Raw genomic sequence first — 22493 nt, 5'->3', positions numbered from 1 at the left:
TACACTCTATGTACACACTGTATATGCTTGGTGCCTAGGAAGGGCAGAAGAGGGCATCGGATCCCCTGAAACAAGAGTTACAGGCAGCTGTGAGACACCATGTTGGTGTTGGGACAGAGCTCTAGTCCTCTGCTAGAGTAGCAAGTGCTCTTGACCACTGAGTCATCTCTGCAGTCCCCCACCCCCATGTCCCCACCCCCTTTTGGTTTTTCTCTGTGTAGCCCTGGCTGTCCTGGAAATTGCACTACAGACTAGGATATTCTCAACCAGCCACCACCGCGCGGCTCAAATCCCTTTTTTAAAAGTACACAGTATGAAGTACTTTGCTACAGCTATAGAAAACAGAATAATACAACAGCTAAATGCATTCCTAAACTCACAGTTTTTAGCACCTTTTCCAAATAGCTCCTGTCACTCTCCTGCCTTTTCTCCTTCTTTAACCCGGGACCTCACACACTAGGAATGCAGCTGGTGACAGCAGTCTCCCTTCTCTCACTCACTTTCACTTCTCTGAATATTCACAATAGACCTGGAGGCCACTGCTGCTGTCACCCTCCTTTTGCTTGACTTTTTATTCAAGGCATCGTCAAACACACCTCACTTTCTATACTTAACGGTTTACGGACTTCTCCCTTAAAGCCCCACCAAGACACGCAACATTTTATGCACTGCCCTGACACCAGCATCCAGAGTGTGGACTGATATTTTATTATGTATTTGACAGATGAATGAATAAGACTTGGCTTCTACTTTCTCAGTCAGAATTCTAAATGTTCAATATTAGTCTCCTATGAGCTCCTAAAAGCACATCAGAGAGAACGAGCTTAACATTAAACAGGTCTTTGCAGTGAAGAGCACTAAAGAGCACTGTCTCCCAAAAGAGAGATAAAAATGAGGAAAGCTTCCGTTAGATGGCTCTGAAAATTATGCTTCTCTTTGTTTTCCTATTACCACTTACGAGAGACAAAGCCAATGAAGAATCAGTTTAAAATCTTACAAACTTTCAACTACACCTGAGGAGTGAAAGAAATGGTCCTTACCTGCTGCAAAGAGGTTAAGGTTGGGATGGGCAGCCAGGACCCAGAAGCGATCATGATCCCTACGGAAAGTCTGAACCCCAGTCCTAGGAAAGCAAAAGGTACACAGAGAAAAACGTTAGTTAAGATGGAGACAGACAGTGAATGGTGTCCACGACCAAAACTAGGGACCAGTGTAAAGTCGACAAGGAACACAGGTCGAAGGCTTCCCCTCCTCATCTCTGACCGTACTTTTAGCTCACATTTCTTACCTCTTTAGCTGAACAATGAAGGGAAGAAAAACATCCTCAAATTCAGAGGAGATAAGAATACATGGAGATTTCTACCTAATAAATATTGTTGATATCTGAGTCTCTAGGGTTTTTGTTGTTGTTTGCTTATTTATATTTTTCATAGTAGCAGGGATTACACTTAGGGCCTCATGCATGATAGGCAAGCACTTTCACCACTAAGCAACATAGTCTTAAAACTTTGTAACACTTCATAGCGTGATTTCTCTTCAGGCTGAGGAGAAAAGGAAATATTCTAAATTTTCCCTTTCCTTTTACAGATATTAGTATTCTATGTGGAGTGAGAAAGTGTGTGTCTGTGTGTGTGTCTACACATGTGTAGAAGACAGAGGACAACTTTTTGGACGATGCCTCTCTTCTACTATAGGTTAGGGATTAAAGCAGGGCATCAGGCTTGTGTGGAAGTGATGTTTCCTCCCTTGCCTGCTGAGCCATCTCACTAGCCTTTTTTTTTTTTTTTTTTTTTTTTAAATTTTTGAGCCAGTGTCTCAGGTAGCCAAGGCTGGCCTCCAACTCACTATGCAGCAGAAGATGACTCTGACCTGCTCCTCCTGCCAACACCCTCTTGCTAACACTATAGGTATGTGCCGCTGTGACTGGTTTCTAATCTAATTTTTAAGACAAAGAAAGGGTCCTTCTCTTGGGTTTGGTCACATGACATAAAGAATTCCCTTACCGCTTAGACATATCCCAGACTCGAATACTCTTGTCCTCAGAATTGCTGAGGATCAACTCTTGGCGAGGGTGAAAGACGGCACAAGACACATTGTTGTAATGGCCCCGGCAGGTGTCAACCTCCCATGCCTTTGATTCTGAAGAATAAAAGAAATTGTTATCACAATTCTCTATCATAACTCTGGGATCTATAAATCCAACATCCTTTCTTTAAAAAAAGATTTTATTTGTGTTTTGTGTGTGTACATCTCTATGTGGGTTTGTGCACCTGAGTGTAGCACCTGTGGAGGCCAGAAGGCAGCCGTGGGTCTCCTGGAACCGACGTAACAGATGGCTCTGAGCTGCCTGACACAGGTGCTAGAAACCACACCCAGAGAGACCGCAGTGGGTCACTGAGCTATCTCTAGTCCCAATTTTTAAGGAGACAAGGTTTTGCTATATGGCTCAGGCTGGTCTTGTATTTGTGATCCTCCTGCCTCAGCCATGCATGCTGATACTGCAAGGCTATACCTACATCATGTACAGCCATGATGCTCTTTTAATGAAGTGCAAAGTACTAAATTGGACAATATTTTTCACATAAGTTTCTTCATCTTTTATTATTTTTTTGGTTACTTAAACCTCCAAATCCTTTTTTTTTTTTTTTTTTTTTTTGAGGCGAGGCAAGGCTTTGCTGTAGCTCAGGCTTTGAGCTCCTAGGAATGCATAATTGTACTACCTCAGCCTCTCGAGTAACCAGAGCTATCTTGGCTCCAAAATTCTATTTTTATGTGCATCTCTGTTCTTTTATTATGTGCACCTACTGACTGTGAAATCCATACTAAGTAATTCTTTAGGCCTCTATTCTGTTCTACCCTCAGAATATAAGTATTATTTGCGGACATTTGAGAATACATATAAACTCTACAGCAGTGGGGCTTTGAGTCACAGTAATACACATAAAGTCCTGAACACAGTCTAGAACAACGCAGTTACTATTTTTCCCAAGAATTTTCACTCTTTTTTTTTTCCCCTTTTTTTCGGAGCTGGGGACTGAACCCAGGGCCTTGTGCTTGCTAGGCAAGTGCTCTACCACTGAGCTAAATCCCCAACCCCAAGAATTTTCACTCTTGACTATGCTTCTATCTCTCAAAATCAAGATACTGCCATAGGGGTGGGGGGGGGGGGGAGGAAGAGACAATGACCATGCACTTAGTAATAGTAGTAAATAATCGACTAAGGTATATGGCAGAGAACCTGACCACCTCCCCTTGCTGGCCAGCAGTCACTTTCTTGGATCTGGCAGCATTGCCAGTGCCTTACTCACCATTCATGCGCCATATCTTCACTTGCCGGTCATCTGCCCCCGATACAATAAGGGGCATAGTCGGGTGGAAGGCAGCCCAATTCACTCCACGGTCATGGCCCTGTGAAAATGAGAGAAAACAGCTTTAAAAACACAATCCAAAGAAAACCATGCTGGTGCTTATAACAAAATGTGTCTGTTTCTTTTTCTGTGATATGGGCAATCAAACTCAGGGGCTTAGAGGCGCTAGGCCAGTACTCTACCGCTGATCTATTTCCCCAGTCCTCTGAAATACTCTTCAAGTAAAAAGGTCTAAGGGACTATGGTACTGTAAAGTTCATGTGGTGGTGTTTTATTTTCATCTGATTTGTTGTTTTGTAACAAACATCTGTTTGTTTTTTGGCTTATTGTAAAACTTTGAACATTAGAATAACCATGTCAATGTTCAAATTCTCATGGGATGTTGCAAACATTTCCACCAGGAAATTCAGCTTTATTTATAGTTAGGTTTTTCCTTACTTTTCACTTGTTTATATGATTTTTTTTCTGGAGAGGTATCTTTTTTTAAAAAAAATCTATTTATTTATTATATATAAGTACACTGTCTCTGTCTTCAGACACACCAGAGGAGGGCATCAGATCCCATTACAGATGGTTGTGAGCCACCATGTGGTTGCTGGGATTTGAACTCCTGTCCTCTGGAAGAGCAGTCAGTGCTCTTAACCTGCTGTGCCATCTCTCCAGACCCCTATATGCTTTATTTTTACAGGGATTTAGCTCAGTGGTAGAGCGCTTGCCTAGCAAGCACGAGGCCCTGGGTTCAGTCCCCAGCTCCGAAAAAAAGAACCAAAAAAAAAATTCTCAAACTATGATCTGGAATCCCTAGAAAGAATCCCCAGAGCCCACTGGAAAATCTGCAAGTTCAAAGCTATTTTCCAAATCCCACTAAGATTTTACTTGCTTTTATTGTTATTATCCATGACTACACAGTGGAATTTTTCACAGGACACGTTATAGGTGATACATCATTGCTCTGACAGCTAATAAAATGTATGCTGACAAAGTCCATGTTTTTAAAGGTTCTCGGGTTTAGGGTGGGGTGTCATTCAATGGTAGGGCATGTGCACAAAACACACACACACACACACACACACACACACACACACACACACACACACACACACACACAAAACAAAAATAAGGGCTGGAGAGATGGCTCATTGGTCAGGAGTACTGACTGCTCTTACAAATGACCCATGTTTGGTTCCAAGCACCCAGATATGACTTATAACTGTTTGTAACTTCAGTCCCAAGGGATGCAGTGCCCTCTTATGGCCTCTGAAGGACCCAGACATTACATGGTACATGGAGAACACATGCAAGTAAAATACTCCTATACATAAAGATAAACTAATTAAATTTTTTAAAAAAAGCGCAAGGCCCTGGGTTCGGTCCCCAGCTCCGAAAAAAAAGAACCAAAAAAAAAAAAAAAAAATTTTTTTAAAAAAGTTTATTTCAAATATGGCTAAAATTGAAAGATATAGCACACATAAATAAACTGAAATTCTTAGGAAGGTTTAGAGTATAAAGACTGAAATGTTTAAGGACACTCCTCCATGATGGTCCCTATTCTACTTACACGGCCTCCTTCATCTCTGATGGCTGTATGGACATGGAAATTTCATTCAGAGATTTTAGGGTATTATGTATGTGTGAAAACATTTGGGTTTGAAGTTGGAGCCCAGGATTTACCACATACGTTTGGACTTTGGGGAACTGTGTAATTTTTCTAAGCCTCGTTTTTTTGTTTTTTTTTTTTTTCTGTGAGATTAAACATTCACATTTCAGCAAGTAGTTTTATGGTTTAGACTTTAATTTTAGAAAACCTAGTTTCTTTTCTTAGGCTTTTCTACTTCTCACCACGAACAAGTTTCTCATAGCTTATCTAGAATCAGTTCTTGGTACTTCTTGATTTCCCTCGGGATCCCTCCGTCTACAAGGCCTAAGGATGGCTTTGCTCTGTGACTGTAATGGAGCTCGTGCCCAGCCTTCTTCCTCCTCCCTCCTGGATTTACAAGATGGATAGAACTGAGAGGACTTATATTCTTCCTTTCTTTGTTGGTTTACTTACAATTCTATTCCTCAAATCTCAAATGGTGTCCGACACTTTAATAACACTTTAATATGTGCTGCAAGACTGAATAAGAATGTGGGCCAGTGAGACGGTGCAGTGGATAAAATGCTTGCTACCCAAGGCACAGTTCAAATCTCGGGACCCACAAAACAACAGAGAGAACTGACTGCACAAAATTATCCTCTTGGACTCCACACGTGCTGTGACCCCCCCCCGCCCCCACACACACACCGCCCACTCATGTAGAGATGACAATTAAATGTCCCTAGAGGGCAGCACATACCCACCAACAGCGACAGAGATAAATACCTCTAGCACATGCTTCACCACTGCATCTGTAGTTCCAAACAGATCGACCCCAGTTATTCCTCTCACATCGGACTCCACCGCACCAGGAGACAAGTTTTTTTTCCTTAGACCTTTGGAGGGTTAAGGAGTGGGATGAAAGATGCAAATATAATGTTATCAATAAGAGCAGAGTGGCAGAATCACAGAAAGGTGCACTGAAAGACTAAGATAAAACGAAATGGGAAAATACAGTTAGAAGGAAGGAAGAGACACACTCACGAGCACCTACTTATTCCTCACTAGCTCCTTCCTTAACACTTCAGACGATCCCTTATTGGGAGCCAACCCAAATTCTGACCAACTAAGTTCATTAAATCTCACCTCAAAGGGCTGTCTATTCTAGGTCAGTAACACTTTGCATTTCTTTACTCTTCTCAAAATGTGGCCTCAAGTGCTAATCATTCAATGTCCACATTCAGGTTCATAAAATCTATACTTTTTCCCCTCACCTTAAAATCTTACTTTTTTATTTTATTTTTACCCTAAATTTTTTAATGTATTTTATTATTCGATGTGTATGGATGTTTGCCTGCATGTACATCTGTATAACACATGCATGCCTGGTGCCTTTGGATCCCAGGAGAGAGCTACAGAGCCCCTCAAGTTACAGGTGGTTGTAAGCTGCCAAAAGGGTGATGGGAATTGAACCCAGGTCCTCCAGAAGAGTGGTCAGTGCTCTTAACTGCTGAGCCATATCTCTAATCCTCATAATAAAAAATTTTTTAAAAAATGCTCTTGGGGAAGATCACACTTCAGTGTTTTCCAAGCTGGAAGCAATTTACAGGAAAGTTCCCGATGCACTGAAGATGTAGACATATCTAACAAAACAGCTGTCTAGTTTGGAAGAACTATTACAAATACTGAGAAGATATAGCAATAAAGTACTAGCAAAGTGTACTCCACTTCCTATTTACCTCCTGAAAAGGGCATGAAATAATTAAAACTGTCATGATTTTTCATGTTCTTACATAAAAGGCTGATTATAGATATGAATATATGTATTTTCCATTAAAATCTACAGTGACTATTTTTCACTGGGAGGAATTATTAGCCCATAATTTTTAAATGATAGGAAAAAAAGACAGCAGGGTAAGTGTCTTATTTGTGGACGACCCATGCTTATGATCCATCTACACATCTTTAAAGCCTGATCACTTGAATTAAGGTGTGGTGGCTCAGACATGAAATTTCTGCACGCAGGAGGCAGAAGCAGGAATACTGCCTTATGTTCAGCCTGGCTTACAGAGAAAAGCCCTATTCCAGAAGCAGGGAGGAGAAGGGGAAAGCTGACTGTGTTAAAACCAGAACCAAAGTTAGAGTACGAGTACCAGTACCATCAGATTTGATTCTGTTGACAACCCTTAAACATAGGTAATAATCATATATAATTATACAAAACAAAATTAAGACTAAGTTCCTACCTTTTAAAATATTTGGGAGCGAAAATGGTAAGATAGAGTTACCTAATACTTGTTGAATCTTTTTAGAAAGACAGTAAGTATTTTAAAGCAAAGACTGAAGAAAACATATCATTGAAACTAAATCCTAAGAAGCTTTGCACTAGAATGTGTAGAGAAAGAAAAGAAATTCAAATGACTCGTTTTCTTGCCAGTGTTGTAAACTACTGTGGACTCTGCTGGAGTAGGTGCCTAATGTCAGCACTGCACAAACCATTTTAATTATTTTATGCCCAATTCAAGAGATGCCTTAGCCACAGGCATAGAGACATAAACTGGGTAAAAAAAAGGGAAGCTTTTTCCTCAAGCTTCATAAATACATGATCACAAGGAAACCTTACACTTATTCCATTTGTCCCTTTAATAGGATCTGTCAACTTTTTCTACTGAGTGAAGTGTATAAAACAGGTTCAAAAAGATACAAAGCCAGACAGCTGTGCGGAGCTCCACCTCCAGTGAGGGTCTACAAGCACATTACAAGGAAAGCTCTTTGACAGAACTGAGGCCTTTGTTGCCCTTGCCTGCAATGATCCAGGGAAAGGGGAAGGCGAAACAGATGAACAGTGACAGGCAGTGAAAAGATACTTAGAGATGAAGTGTTTGAGCCTTCAACAAGGCACTCACTAGGACTGAGCGACAGATGGAAAATTTCTACAGCAGCTACCCAAATCCAGGGGGAGAAGAGCACACTCTCAGAATGGACCAGTTACGTACGCCTCCCAGTGGGGACCAGGGGAAGCAGTAGAGAGAGACGGATGAGGAAAGGATTTGGCAGCATATTAATATATTTTAGCGGATATTTGAAAGAGTGAGCCTGAATTACATGGGTTTGACATGCAAAGGTGTAAGCATATTAAAATAATTTAAGTGACAGTTTACTTGGAAGCACAAGCTAAAACAGTAACCCATCTTCCACAGTTAGTTTTTAAAACTCTTCCCCTTTAAACACATGACTTTTACCAGGCTAACAGAATATTCAGGTTACAAAGGCCAAATCCAAATGGAGAGCTGTTCAGGGGTTGCTCTGCCTTAAAGAGGCCTCTCTACTTTCTCTTGATGCTACCCCTCCAGCTCAGGGTGTTCTTTTTAAAAGAGAGAGTCATTATCAGAATTTCACCAGTATCCTAAATATGGGAGTATTCATCCCCTTATTTAAAATGTACTTTCCTGTCTTGAAAATGTTAATATCAGACCCTAAGAGACCAGAAAGCTGGTTTGTCCTCCTGTGTTCAGACTTACCAGGACTAAAGCAAAATGGACTCCTGAAAACATGCTAATGTTGAGGAAAGGACAATCGATGTGAGTGTAAAAGGCTAACCCCAGAGCACCTCCACTTAAATACCAAAGCATCTCCTTCCACTCTGGTTAAAGGATTTCAAGTCAACAGAGTCAGCAGAGAAACAATAAAGAACATTCATATTAGTAGAGCAAGTTAGCACAGCATTCTCAATGTAACATCTACAATTTATAGCAATTGCAATACCACATAGCAATCCATGCGATTCACACATTCAAGAGCAACACAGACCCCAGGAAGGTCATATTCTCCCTCACACCTCTAATCTAAGACCCTTAATTTTGATGTAAACACATTTTCTTCCTCCAAACGGTGACAAAGGTACTTCTTGCCTTGGGCATTTCATGGCCACAAATGAGAACCTGGGCACCTTACTTGCCCAATTTACATTATTTTAATTAACAGATTCTTTTAAAACGTTATTGCTCAAATCACTTTATCTAGACCACAGGAACATGCTGTGCTAGTAGCAAGTAGCACAAAACAGTAACTTTAAAGTAGAACAGAACAAGGGCCTTCTCAGCCTGGGGATGAACCCCTGGAACCTACAAACAGCAGTTTAGGCATAAAATTAACCTATGTCTTAGGATGGGATTAACTGTACCCATTCCTGGGAGAACTGAGAAAAGTCACTCAAGGTATTTCCTAGAGCAACTTTCTCATGGAACTCAGACTGTTCTACATAAGTGTCCCCGATCAGCTGGGACAGCAGGCGCTGGGAACCAACCTTGTTAGGGGTGTCTCCTAGACAGAGAAGGTGTCTTGAATGTGTGCATGAGACCCTACAGAAAGCCACAGCCAGGTTACGGACAGAGTGTCTGCTAAGCTCCCCAGTACTGGCAGTGAGGAGAGGGCACAAGCTCACAGTGCCTGTACCAAGCTCCTCCTGTTGGCATGGCTGGTCACATCTGGGTGTACTTCAAATAGCCTAGTCAGTCTGACGGAAAACTGCAATGGCAAAGCCCTGGAGGATGAACACCCTATCTCAAAAACAATCTTGCTTACAGCACTGTCTTGTGACTCGAAACTTGTGGAAACTCCAGAGACAGCATGGGACAGTGTTTCTACTGTCCAACTGCCCTCTTGTCTCTTTGGCTCCTTTAATTTATTCTTTGGCTTGGTTCTTTGAGTTGGGTTTCATGTAGCCCAGGCTGGCTTTGAAATCATTGTGTAGTCAAGAATGACTTTGAATCCCTGATCCTCCTGCTTCTACCTCTCAAGTGCTGAGATGATAGCATCCCCTTGGTTTATTTCTACAACACATAAATTGTAATTGCTGTTACCACATCCCAAGTATTGTATTCAAGAATTCAATGTTTTTACTTGCTGTTCATTAATGGTTTATAAAAATAGCAATTACTACACTGCCATACCCCAGCAGTGTTACAGAGAAGTTGGGTAGTTACCACCTTAGGGATACAATGGTGAAAGTTAACTCCTTCATTTCCACAAAGAAGCAGGTAAGGGCCTAGAGGGCCTTCCTGTTTTAGAAAGAAACACTAATTTGCACTTATCACCACTGACTTTCTGGAGAACTCAATCTCTAAGAACTTCTGAGGTGGCCAATAAAGATGATTCAGTGAGTGGTTTTTAAAATAATGTAACTGGGTAGAGAAGCACAGAATTTAGTCTCAGCACAGTCCCTATCCCAAAGCAAAGCTCCTCCTACCTCACAGAGACTCTCAGTGTTTAAATTCTCTGTGGAGCAACATCTGAGATCTCTGTATGGCACTCAAATCTCCACCCTTATCTCAAAATCACCATGTGTGAACTATGACAGGGAAATTAGCCTATTACCCAAAGTCTGTAAAGTCTTAGAAAGGTTATTAAAAAGTTGAAACTTATTTCTGTTCTATGTCCCTTACTACAGAAAAAAAATCTAATAGGTAGACTTTTCCATTTATAAATAAGGCAACAGGGTTCACGAATCCTGTTTACCTGCAAAGTCTCAATTTTTATTTTTTATTTTTGTAAAATATGTGAACAGAAAGCTTGGCTCTTTTTTTTTTTTTTCTTTTCTACCCGGAGCTGGGGACCAAACCCAGGGCCTTGCGCTTGCTAGGCAAGCACTCTACCACTGAGCTAAATCCCCAACCCCTGAAAGCTTGGCTCTTAACCAAGTAACTCGATGTACATATTTTAATGAAGATAACTAAAGAAGTTAAAAGTTATTTAAATCAAATTACCTTTCTAGAGTAAGCCACTTTCACAGAAAATACTCTAACATGAAGAACTTACAAAGCAGATTTGATACCTTCAAAAAGAAAGATGATATTATATTATATAGGGATATTTTAATTTTTGTTGTTCTAAGCCAAACACCCTTGCTATTCTAAGCAATTGCAGTTTTGCGCCAGACATGACTAGATTGTCCCCTGAACTTGGGCAGCTCACCAGAAATATCCCAAACGCGGACAGTCTGGTCCAGGCTAGCTGATACCACCAGGTCTTCAGAGGGGTGGAACTGAGCACACATTACATAATGGTTGTGCCCCGTTAACACACTGCAAAGGGAAAAACATATTAAATTAAAGTTAGAAATCAATAGCCCCCCTAAGCTAAATAAATATCTTTCTTCATATTCAACAAATGCTTATTTAATTGTATTTTTTGTGGCAGCAAGTAAGTCATCCTAACCACTTTGTACCAGTAATAAGCAACCTGTGTTAACAGCTTCTTTTAAAATCACTTTTTGTCCAGGCAGTGCTGGCACATGCCTGTAATCTCAGAACTCAGGAGGCAGAAGCAGGAGGATCTCTGAGTTCAAGGTGAGCCTGGTCTACAGATAGAGCTCTAGGACAGCCAGGGCCACACAGAGAAAGCCTGTCTTAAAAAGCAAAACAAAGGTGTCTTCTATTAGTGCTATTTTCTTATGGGGAAGCAGCATCAGTGAGCACCGTGCAGTCAGCTCTCCCTCCCCTTAGATGGACCACACTCTGGGCGCCAGGCTTGCACAGCGCCTTTGGCCACTGAGCCATCTCTGCCTGTGCAGCAGTTCTCCTCCTGACACTGCTGTTTAATATTTAAAGGACATTAATTTCATGGAACTGAGGTTATACAATTCTCTCAGATTAAAGACATAAAAACATGAAAATAAATGCAATCTTAGTAATTCTTATTGGAAACAGACTTTTTAGAATTTAGTAGGGTGCTTCTGAAGGCTGGGGCTCTACACAGCCTTTGTGAAAATTCCAGAGGACCAGTTCAAACAAAGACTCCCTGTCCAGATCCCACCTCTGTTTTATAGAAACAGGATTGAAAAGCTGCTAAACATCCTTTCCTAAAAGCCTACTGATATGCCTTTCTTCCTGTTAAGATATTACAAAATCCAGATTGATACTATTGTATTAAAGGGATCCTAAAATAGGACCAGCAATCAACCAGCAGACATGGCCCCCCTGGGAAGGAAAATGGCTGACCTGAAAAGCAGCTGACTATAATAATCTAGGATCAAACCAACCCGCTTTTGAGGCTACTGCCTCTTGGTTTACCAGACACAGGTTCTAGACTGCCAGTTCCACACCCGAATGGTCTGATCATCTGAGGCGCTCAGAATCCAAGGATACTCCTGAAAGACATTTCAGACGAGGCTCTGAACAATCTTGTTCTTCAGGCCAGAGCCTTGTGCATGCTTGACAAGGGTTTTATCATCCCCAGGCCTCGGTTTTTCAGACAGGTCTCATTATGTGGTTTAGGCTAGTCTTGAAACTGTGTGGTCACAAGTGCTGAGGTGCTAGGACTTTAAAAGTGTATACTACTATGCCAGTTTAAGAGCGTAACTTACTCTAGGAAAGGCTCTTCAGCAAGTCTTTTATGATAATAACAAATGAGTATTTATATCATTTTATGCTAAGATTTTTTATTACAAACAAACAAAAAATTCCTAGCCAGGTGTGGCACACACCTTTAATACCAGTGCTTGAGAGACAGAGACAGGTGGATCTCTTTGAGTTTGAGGCCAGTATGGCTTACCTAGTGAATTCCGGAACAACCAGAGCTACATAGTGAGTATTACAGGATATTTGATCACACTGTGAACCCCAATATTGTGTTGTTTACTGGAAAAATCTGTTTGAAAGTGATGTCTAATTGAGTGGCAGACAAAATGACAAATCAAAGATTGACAGAATAGGGCATGTCCAACTCTCACAAGAAGCGAAAGGAAAGGGAAGCTACTGGAGGGGCAGTGCGGAGAGAGGAAGAAGGCAGTTTTACCAGGATAGTTAGATGGTGAAGAGAAAACAAGCTAGACACAGGTGAGGACAGAAGATTAGGACTGACTGTCAAAGTCAGTATGAGGCCAAGCAGAGCAATTTAGGAGAAGTCCAGAGAAGCCAGATTGAATCAGTCAGCTTGGAAAGGAGTTTGGGTCAAAACAGCTGAGTTGAACCAGCCAGCCAGAGATCAGAAAGAACCAGGAAGGGGTGAGCTTATTCAGCAGTTAAGTCTCAGAGACTGAAAACATTCTAGAGCTAGATAAGATTGTACAAAGGCTAGAAGCTTTTAGGACTATTAACAGACTGAGGCAGTAAGTCTTAGAGACAATTACAACAGGAGAATAAAAGATAAAATTACAAGTGAGACTATGTTTCAAAAAACAAAACAACCCATGTCCCTCATCTCCACCCAACAGTTGGCCATATTTTAAATTAAGGAAATAAGTAAACTCAATCAGTAAATACTTGTTTCATTGAATTATTGCACTAATTATAGGAAGACTTTGTCATAACAGAATTAGATAAGAGGCCAGGAGTCTCTCTAATTCATTCTCAAACCTACCATATGAAATCAGACAAATGGCAAGACATGATGGCTCTCATCTTTAACCGGTCACTTGGGAGACAAGTCAGTGAACCCTGTGACTTTGAGGCCAACCTGGTCTACATAGTGAGTTCCAAGCCAGATATGACTACATAGTAAGACCCTGCCTCAAAGGAGAGAGAAACCAGACAGACAGACAGACAGACAGACAGACAGACAGAGAAACTTGAAGGAGCATGAGACTGGCTAAGGGAACAGGCTCCACCAGATTCCCAAAACCCTTAGACAGAGGAACCTGATCATTAATACTCCAAAATGTTTATTAGCTCATTTAATAGTGTCTTAATTTTTCTGGACATATCTACTGCTTAATAACAGCACCACACATGGGATTAGCCTACAAACTTTGGTTTGGTAGCTTGGTAAACAAAATATAATCTCTACATTTCTGTAAATGTAGAAAAGCAATGACTTCCTCTTGGAGCCCATTGGATCCAATTAAACTGAATTAAAACCTAGTTTGTCTGGCTCTGTCTCCCCAACACTGAGATCAGAACTGTGTGCCACCAGGCTTGGCTTTGGGGATTGAACTGCTATCTATGCCTGTGTGGAAGCACATACCAACTGAAGGACTCCCCTCAGCCCTACAGCATGGGCTCCTGAGGACAAGGAGACTACTGCCGGGATCAATGGCAGAGGATTTTGCTGGTATTTGTGAGGAGGAGGTCAGTAAGTATGTCAAGTAAGGCATACATATTACTATGGAGAAATTACAGTGCTGCGTAATGAAGGTCAATAGCCACTTACATGATGAAAAAACGTCGTGCGGATATAATCCAAGTGCCCAAGCAATGTGAAGAGGCAGCGCCGAAGTTTGTAATTCCAAACCTGCGAAGACAGAAATTCAACCCAAGAGGAGGATGTAAATGTCTCAGACTTCTTCTTTTCGTTTGCTTGTTTGAGACAGGGGTTTCACATGGCCCAGGTGGTCTCTGAACTTGCTGCAGAGCCAACAATGACCTTGAATTACTAATCCTCCTGCCTCTAAGTCCTGAGCGCTGAGAATTACAAGTATACATACCCAGTTTTCCACGGTGCTGAACTTCATGAACACTAGGTAAATATTCCATTTGATGAGCCCTGTCCTCAGCCCCCGAAGCTGCTGCACTCTTGCACCTTTGCTAAGGGCAGTCCTCACAGAACTGCGTCCATCCCATTTCCAACCTCACCTGACAGTAAGCTACTAGGATTATCAACCAGCTCCTAACGAGCAATCTAACGGTTTCCTCTTAGTCTGGATCTCATTCTGACCACTTTATCTTCCCCAAATGTCCTTCCTCCTTGGCATCTTAGAAAGTTTTGCTTTTCCTTGGTTTATCTCCAAACTATAAAATTACTCTTTCCTATACCAATACTTCTTTTCCTCTCTAGAGTTGGGGTTTAATAAAGATATGTTAGTGCAGACTTAAGCACAAGGGTTAAGAGAAAGAGAGATATTCAAAAGAAAATAAGACATTCCCAAGAACATGAACATAGGCTCCTCAAAGAAAAGTCACAGAATCTAAGACAGATCCACGTGTGGGCATGGGCTCCTCAAGGGAAAGGTGCCTCTCTTTCTATATGATCATCTGCCCATTATTCAAACTGTTCCCCAAGCAGCGTCTTCTTTCTGCACTATGACTTTAGCTCCCTCTTTTTACTGACAAATCCCAACTATCATCAGTGAGTCTCTCAGGTACCTCAAGCATTTCAGAGCCAATATGGAATTATCCATTCCCCTAACTCCAGAAAACTGTACCTACTCCAGCATTGTCTTTCCAAGTTAATGACATCCTCTTAGGGCTGGGGATGTAACTTAGTGGTAGAGGACACGTCTAACACAGGGGCCCTAAGATCAATCCCCAGCACTGACTGGAAAAATACAGCAACGATATCTCATCCACTTTTCTTTCTCATCCCTCAGCGTTCATCACAAATACCTACTCTTGCTAAGCTCCTCTCCGTACCCTTTCTACTTCAGATGGTGCCGCTGAAGTCCAGGCTCTGTTCACTTGCCCATGCACTTCAAGATAATCTCCTCATGGGCATCTGTCTACCTCTCTAGTCCTTCCCAACTCACCCAATACTTCCTTTGTTACCATCTGAGTAACTTAAAAAAAAAAAACCCACCAGGTGGCGGTGGTGGTGGCGGCGGCGGCAGCAAACAACTTTATCCCAACACTTGGGACGTAGAGGCAGGGGGACCTCTACGAGTTTGAGGCTAGCCTGGTCTATAGAGCAAGTTCTGGGACAGTCAAGGATACACAGAGACATCCTGTCTCAAACAAACAAACAAGTTCCATGTAAATCTTATAGCAATTCTATATTTAAGGCCCAGCCAGTACTGGTTCTATGTCTTGCAACCACCGGCGAACTCATGAGCACTGCAAAGACGCTCACGATCTCATCCCTCTCTATCTTCTGTTCCCCGCCCCACCTTCTCCAGATCTTAACTCTCTACAACCAACTGGAGACTTACAAACACTCCAGTGATGCCATGTCCATATCTGCACCTGGCCTGCTCTGTCTTACTCTGAGTATTTATTATATCATTCACCACACTACGCATATTATGTACATTTATCCTCTGTATTAAAGTCTCTTTGAGAATAGAAGTCACTTTGTATTTATCTTTCAATTCCCACACAAAGTAAGTTTCTGATATACAATTAGTATTCAGTAGGCATTTGCTGGGAAAGTGCTCTGGACAATGTTAGAAGTCTAAGTTTGTGTACATGAATTCTGTCTCTCAGTTCTTTCCTTAATTCTCAAACCTTACCACCTTCTCCCATTTATTGCTCCCAGCCGTGACAGATCCCCTGTACCTTAATCTTATAGTCATCTCCTCCAGAGACGAATAGGGGCTGCTGCTTATGGAAGTCAATGCCACGCACTGGACCTAGGGAAGAAGACAAGCAATGTCTGGTTCGGAAAGTATCCTCCAATGTCTTTGTCAAAGGTTTTTTAAAAGTGATTTATTTGTGTATATGTGAGCGGGTGCACATGCAGAGGCCAGAGACAAGCTGCAGTCAATTCTCTCCGTCCACCACTGGGTCTTGGGAATGGAGCTAAGGTATCAAGCGTGGCAGCTACTTTATCCTGAGCCATCTCACTAGTTCCTAAGACTCCTTTCCTTCTAAACAAAAGCACAGAGCACTTTATAGATTTAATTTTCTTTAGTTTAAATCCGGGAAAGGTAGGGCATCACATGGACTCTGTCCAGTGGCCTTCGCAGGAAGGCTGCTTCAGAATTTGGCACAAAACATGCCATTTCTCGGGCCCGAGTTGCTTTCCCCGGACCACTCTGGTTTTGTTTGGTTTGCCCCCAGGAGTCACTGCACTGATTTTTGCTTTATACACATAAGCACATCTCTCTTGGCCAAGTGCGATTCAGTTTCATCTCGGGCATAGACACCTTCAGGTTTACGAAGAGCCCTGTGCTCTTTGGTTTCAGAGACCTCGCTCCTAGCCAGGAAAAGTGGCCTTGCACCACAGCCTTCCTGGTGTATCCGCCTTTTAGAAGTTCTACTTCCAGCAGGCCTCCACAAGCACCAACACTGTGGAAAGAGCACTAATAAGATCTTCAATCTTCTTCTTTTCTCTTCCTCCTCCTTTTTTTTTTTTTTTTTTTTTTTTTTTTTTTTTTTTTTTTTGAGACAAGGTCTCTGTGTAGCCCTGGCTGTCATGGAACTTACTCTGTAGACCAAGCTGGCCTCAAACTCAAGAGGTTTGCCTGTCTCTGCCTCCCAAATGCTGGGATTAAAGATGTGTGCCACCAACATCTGGCCCTTATAAAACCCTTATTTGCTGTCTTGGACGCCATTGGAGAGCAACAACCATAGCCCTGTACTAACCCATGGCCCTGGGCCTCAACAAGGGCCACAAGGTGAGGAGTGGGCTCCTCACCAAGCACACACCACATTCGTGTGGGACGTGATCCAGGAGGTGTGTGGCTTCGAGCCCTACAAGCAGTGAGCCATGGAGTTGCTCAAAGTGTCCAAGGACAAATGCGCACTCAAGTTCAACAAGAAGAGGGTGGCCAGGCACACATATCAGCCCAAGAAAAAAATGCGGGAAGAGCTGAGCCACATGCTGGCAGCCATGAGGAAGGTGTCAGCCAAGAAGGATTGATGAACCCTCCCCTAATACAAGATGGTTCCTACAAAACAAAAACAAAACAAACAAACAAACCCCTCTTATTTGTGCTATGTTTGTTTATTTGTACTCCCTTTTACTTCCACATTCTCTACTTTTAGGGGGAATTTGTATCAAACAAGGATTTTTATTTGGGTGATGATAAATACTTGTCCTTAAAAAAAATTCACGGGGTTGGGGATTTAGCTTAGTGGTAGAGCGCTTGTCTAGCAAATGCAAGGCCCTGGGTTTGGTCCCCAGCTCCGAAAAAAAGAAAAAAAAAATTCACTTTTATTTTGTATATATACACGTGCAATGTGTTCAAGTGTCAGTGGAGGCCAAAAGAGAGCATCCCACCTCTTGAGCTACAGATACAAGTGGCTGGGACCTTTGGATTGATATAGGTATTTATTTGAGTTCGGGGAAGTGAACTCAAGTCTTCTGAACAGAACAGCTAGCACTTTTCACCACTGAGCCATCTTTAATTTTTCCCTAGAAATTAACTTACCATCATGTTCATCAAATTTGTCAATGAGGGTGCACATCCGATAGTCCCATAACTGGATGACCCCATTATGTAAACTGGTCAGGATCCAGGGTCTTTTAGGATGAAAACTAAGGCCTGGGGAAGGGGGAAAAAAGGCAGAAAATTATACAATGAGGTAAGGTCCCTGCTATTTTCTTTTGTCACATATGCATGCCTGGTATCCGCAGAAGACAAAAGAGAGGGTCAAATCCCCTGGAAGTAGAGTTTCAAATGGTTAAGAACCATCATATGGGTGCTGAGAACTGAACCTCTGTAAGAGCAGCAAATGTTCTCAACCACTTTGCCATCTCCCCAGCCCCACAACTACCTTTTGATGTCTTTCTCCCCTGAGTTTTGGATATTTTTCTCACATGCTTGTACCTATCAATACTCTGGCAAACGCTCAAGGGAACCCATACAGACCTCCAACGCTCTCCCTTTCCTGGGATTTCCAAGCATATTCTAACCATCTTTGTTGCCCCAAATGCTGAGCCCTGCTCCTCAGCTGGACCACAGGATTCTTCCCTCTTCCTTCACTGCAGCCTGGCCTCGCTCTCTAAGCACAAACCTAAACAAGCAGAGGATCCACCCTGTTTATTTTCCTTCCCTCAAAAAAGAATTTCCTGTACTCTCTACCGACCAATGTCTGAAAACAACCTAGTCCTTGTTACTCCATCAGAATGACAAAGGGAAATACTAGAAGAAAGCCCTGTTAACAGCCTGAAGTGCTTTATTACTTACGAACATGGAATTATGTTGCTATTTTGGAAACCTTTCTTACTTAAATATCTGATGTAAATCTTTTTATACTTCAGTTAACAGAAACTCATTCTTTTGTACAGCTGTAGGGAACAAGGGCACTACACAACATTTTTAATGATGCTTATTTACTCTGTGTGCATGACAAGTTTTCACGTGGGTACACACAAGCCGCACTGCATGTGTGAGGACAACTTGCAGGTGTCAATTCCCTCCTTCTACCATATGGGCCCTGGGGACTGAACTCAGGTCATTAGCCTTGGGCTAAGCACCTTAACCACTGAGCCATCTCACCAGTCTATCACATTTTAAGCTGATTTGAAGATGGAGATTTACTTCAGTGGAAGAAGATTGGCTTATCTAGCTCTGTGTATGATCACGAGTGTGTGTACATGCACACCCACACACACTCACAAGCTGGGCATGGTACTATACACCTATAATCCCGCATCTGGGAGGCTGAAACAGAAATACTGTGAGTTTGAGGCCACATGGTGTAAATAGTGAGACACGGTCTTTAAAAGACAAAATAAACAATACAAACAACAACAACAACAAAGCCTTACTCTTAGGAAACACTTGAATTCACCTTTAGTTTCTGGCTATTAAAATAAAACAGTTACTGAAGCCAGGTGGTTGTGACACACGCCTTTATTTCCTTGGGAGGCAGAGGCAGGCAGATCTGAGTTCAAGGCCAGCCTGATCTACATAGTAAGTTCTGGGCAAGCCAGGGCTACATAGAGAAATTTTGTCTGGAGGGGAGTGGGGGGGGGGGACACAAACCAAACCAAACCAACAAAAATGTCTACTGAAGATACTTCTATAGATAATATTGGCCAATTGCTTTAATAGTGCTTTAGGCTAAACACTTGAAAACTGAATGGCTATAAGATAGATTATGTCCATTAAAAAATTTGTGTAACATTTACTTGTGGGTGTGTATATATGTTTGTGTCTAAATATGTTTGTGTCTAAATGCACACATGTATGAGAATCAGCTTTCTTTTTTTTTTTTTTTTTTTTTTTGGTTCTTTTTTTCGGAGCTGGGGACCGAACCCAGGGCCTTGCGCTTCCTAGGTAAGCGCTCTACCACTGAGCTAAATCCCCAGCCCCTAGAGAATCAGCTTTCTTATTCCACCATGTGGTCATGGGGAATCAAGCCTTGGTGACAGGCACCCTTACCCACTGAGCCATCAGCCCACTGGCTTAGAACATGTACGTTTAAAGTTTTGGTAATTTGGGGTTGGGGATTTAGCTCAGTGGTAGAGCACTTGCCTAGCAAGCGCAAGGCCCTGGGTTTGGTCCCCAGCTCCGAAAAAAAGAAAAGAAAAAAAAAAGTTTTGGTAATTTTTTTCAAGTTTTTTTCAGAGCTAAAGTTTCTCTGTGTAGTCTTAGCTGTTCAGTGCAGGCTGGCCTCAGACTCAGAGATCTGCCTGCCTTATCGCACCAGGAACATTAGGGTCTTTTACAACATGGCCTCACTTTGTAGTCTAGACTGGTCTCCCAACTTGCAGGGACCCTCTTGCCTTAGTGTCCCATGTGCTGGGATTACAGGTGTGAGTCACCGCAGCCAACTCTGGTAGCTATTGCTTAGCTGTAAAAGCATTAGAGGAATATACTCTAATAGCAAGTTAATGAAAACACTTATTTTGTATGATGTTTTCTTTATTTTTATTTTTATTTTTTTTTTCGGAGCTGGGGACCGAACCCAGGGCCTTGGTTTCCTTTATTTTTATGATATACGTGAACCCCTCCTGAGACAGGCCTCATTATGTAGTCTCAATTTGTAGCAATTCTCCTGCCTCAGCTTCTCACGAGCTAGGATTTACAGATATGAACCACTACATCCAACGTAGCACTTTTATATTTTTAATTGTGGGTACCTGTGCAGAGGTTATGTGCACAGAAATGTAGGTGCCTGAGGCAGAAGAGGGCACTGGAGCCTGTGGAGCTGGAGTTACCGGCAGCAGCGAGCCACATGCCTTGAGTGATGGGAACCAAACTCTGTAGGGACAGTATGCCCTCTCGGCTCTGATCCAGCACTCTTAATGAACTCTCAAGTACTGATTTCCCCCACCCCTTTCTAGTACCCAAGAAGAAAGCTGAAAAGAGCTCATCGAAAATGAAGACTCATTTCAACTACTTAAATACCAGAAGCTGGTTTTTGTTTGTTCTTTTAATTATGTATATGTACATGGAAGTTCAGGTGCCCACAGAGTCCAGAAGAGGGGTCAGGTCACCAGGAACTGGAATTACAGGTGGATGTGAGCTGTTGAACTAGGAACCAAATTCAGGTCCTCTTCAAGAACAGTAAATTTTGTTAACCGAGCCTTCTCTCCAGCCCATAGCACCTTTTTTGGGGGGGTGGAGTGGGGATAGGGTCTCAGTGTGTAGGCTTGTCACTAGATATGTAGACCAGGTGGCCTCCAACTCACAGAGATCCACCCTCATCTGGCTCCTGAGTGCTGGGATTAAAGCCATCATGACTGGCACCAGAGATGATGATTCTTTTCTCTTCTTTCTTTCTTGCCATTTTGAGACAGGGTCTCTCTGTGTAACCCTGGTGGTACTGAGAATTCTTAATGGCACCCTTTACAATCAAATTTCCCATGAGACTTAGAAACTTCTCAGAATATAGTCTCACATTAAATAGCCTCCAGTTTTTGAGGTACTAAGTCTGGCCAAGGCATATCATAATCACATTAATATACTTTCTCATTTTAATTCTCTATAAGAAAATGTTAATTATCCTTATTTTTAAAGATAAGCATATAGAGATTTAGAAGTAGTTAAGTAAGCCACATAAGGTGGCTTGTTTAGATGTTTCAGAATTCCTAAGCAAGTTCGATTGACTCCAATGAACACATTCTAAACCACTTTACTATAATGCATATTACAAAATATTCCAGATATATTTTTATCAGATTTCTGTAGACTTAATTCCCTGCTTTTCTAACATCAACATTTTGAAAGAGTGTGATCTCAGGCCTTTGTCTTTCAGATTATCAAAAAAATTGTTTATCTAGTATTCAAATCTAATACAAAGCATCTTGTATTTCATCGGACAATCCTACCAGTAGCAGGGCTTTACGTTCCCTAATTCCAAATAGGCAAAAAAGAAAAAAAAAAAAAAAGTCCAACGGAAGCGCTGGACATTAAAATGGTGCAGACAGGCTACTGGAGTAGCCAGTGACTGACTCCGGAAAAAGCTACAGTGACAGAAGGTGAGAATCAATCCCCAAAAGTACTCCATACAACATGGTCATCAAAAAGCGTACAAGTCACAAGACCTTAAGAAAAGAAAGAGCTGGAACACACCCCCATAAGAAATGGACGGAAAGAATAGGAAGTGGGCCTAAGAGCTCTCCTACAAAACACAAACGAACCATGACACGAGTAAATCCAAGTCCCAGGACCCACTAAGCAGTGCAGACTGCAGAGACTCCACTAACCCTAACCCGCCTCCCCTCGGTTATTCCTCTGGGCTCTTCCAGTAGGCCCAATTCGGTCAACGGGTCCTCCCATTCTCTCTTCCTTGGTGACAGCACCTCCCCTACCATCCAACCTCCGTAGTTCCCCTCTTCTTCTTCACTACCTTTCACCCGCGCGCTTTTGGTCTCGAATTTGGTTAGCATCCTTCAGGCCTTCGGCTCCCAGGTCAGATTAGCGGATCCCGCCGCTCCCGGTTGCACTCCCAAAGGCTCCACGTCAGCTACCCCAGGTCGCGGCTCCCGGAAGCTCCTCAGACACG

At 42.2% G+C, this 22493-nt stretch overlaps 1 protein-coding gene across 1 annotated transcript in view; it reads right to left on the bottom strand.

The window, feature by feature from the left end:
- Copa (coat protein complex I subunit alpha) overlaps window positions 1-22483 on the bottom strand; it is a 40386-nt gene extending 17903 nt beyond the window's left edge. Inside the window, exons 1-10 of the mRNA NM_001134540.1 lie at window positions 22338-22483; window positions 17966-18079; window positions 16149-16222; window positions 14092-14172; window positions 12015-12091; window positions 10918-11027; window positions 5731-5840; window positions 3309-3408; window positions 2004-2139; window positions 1041-1123 (exon numbers count right to left, since the gene is read on the bottom strand). Coding sequence (NP_001128012.1) covers window positions 1041-1123; window positions 2004-2139; window positions 3309-3408; window positions 5731-5840; window positions 10918-11027; window positions 12015-12091; window positions 14092-14172; window positions 16149-16222; window positions 17966-18079; window positions 22338-22377 — 925 coding nt within the window. The 5' untranslated portion in view covers window positions 22378-22483. The remainder of the gene's footprint in view (window positions 1-1040; window positions 1124-2003; window positions 2140-3308; window positions 3409-5730; window positions 5841-10917; window positions 11028-12014; window positions 12092-14091; window positions 14173-16148; window positions 16223-17965; window positions 18080-22337) is intronic.
- Between the last annotated feature and the right edge of the window lie 10 nt (window positions 22484-22493).

This window comes from Rattus norvegicus, chromosome 13 (genome assembly GCF_021556685.1).
Source record: "Rattus norvegicus strain SHRSP/BbbUtx chromosome 13, alternate assembly SHRSP_T2T, whole genome shotgun sequence".
NCBI lineage: Eukaryota > Metazoa > Chordata > Mammalia > Rodentia > Muridae > Rattus > Rattus norvegicus.
This window is presented reverse-complemented; position numbering and strand designations above follow the sequence as displayed.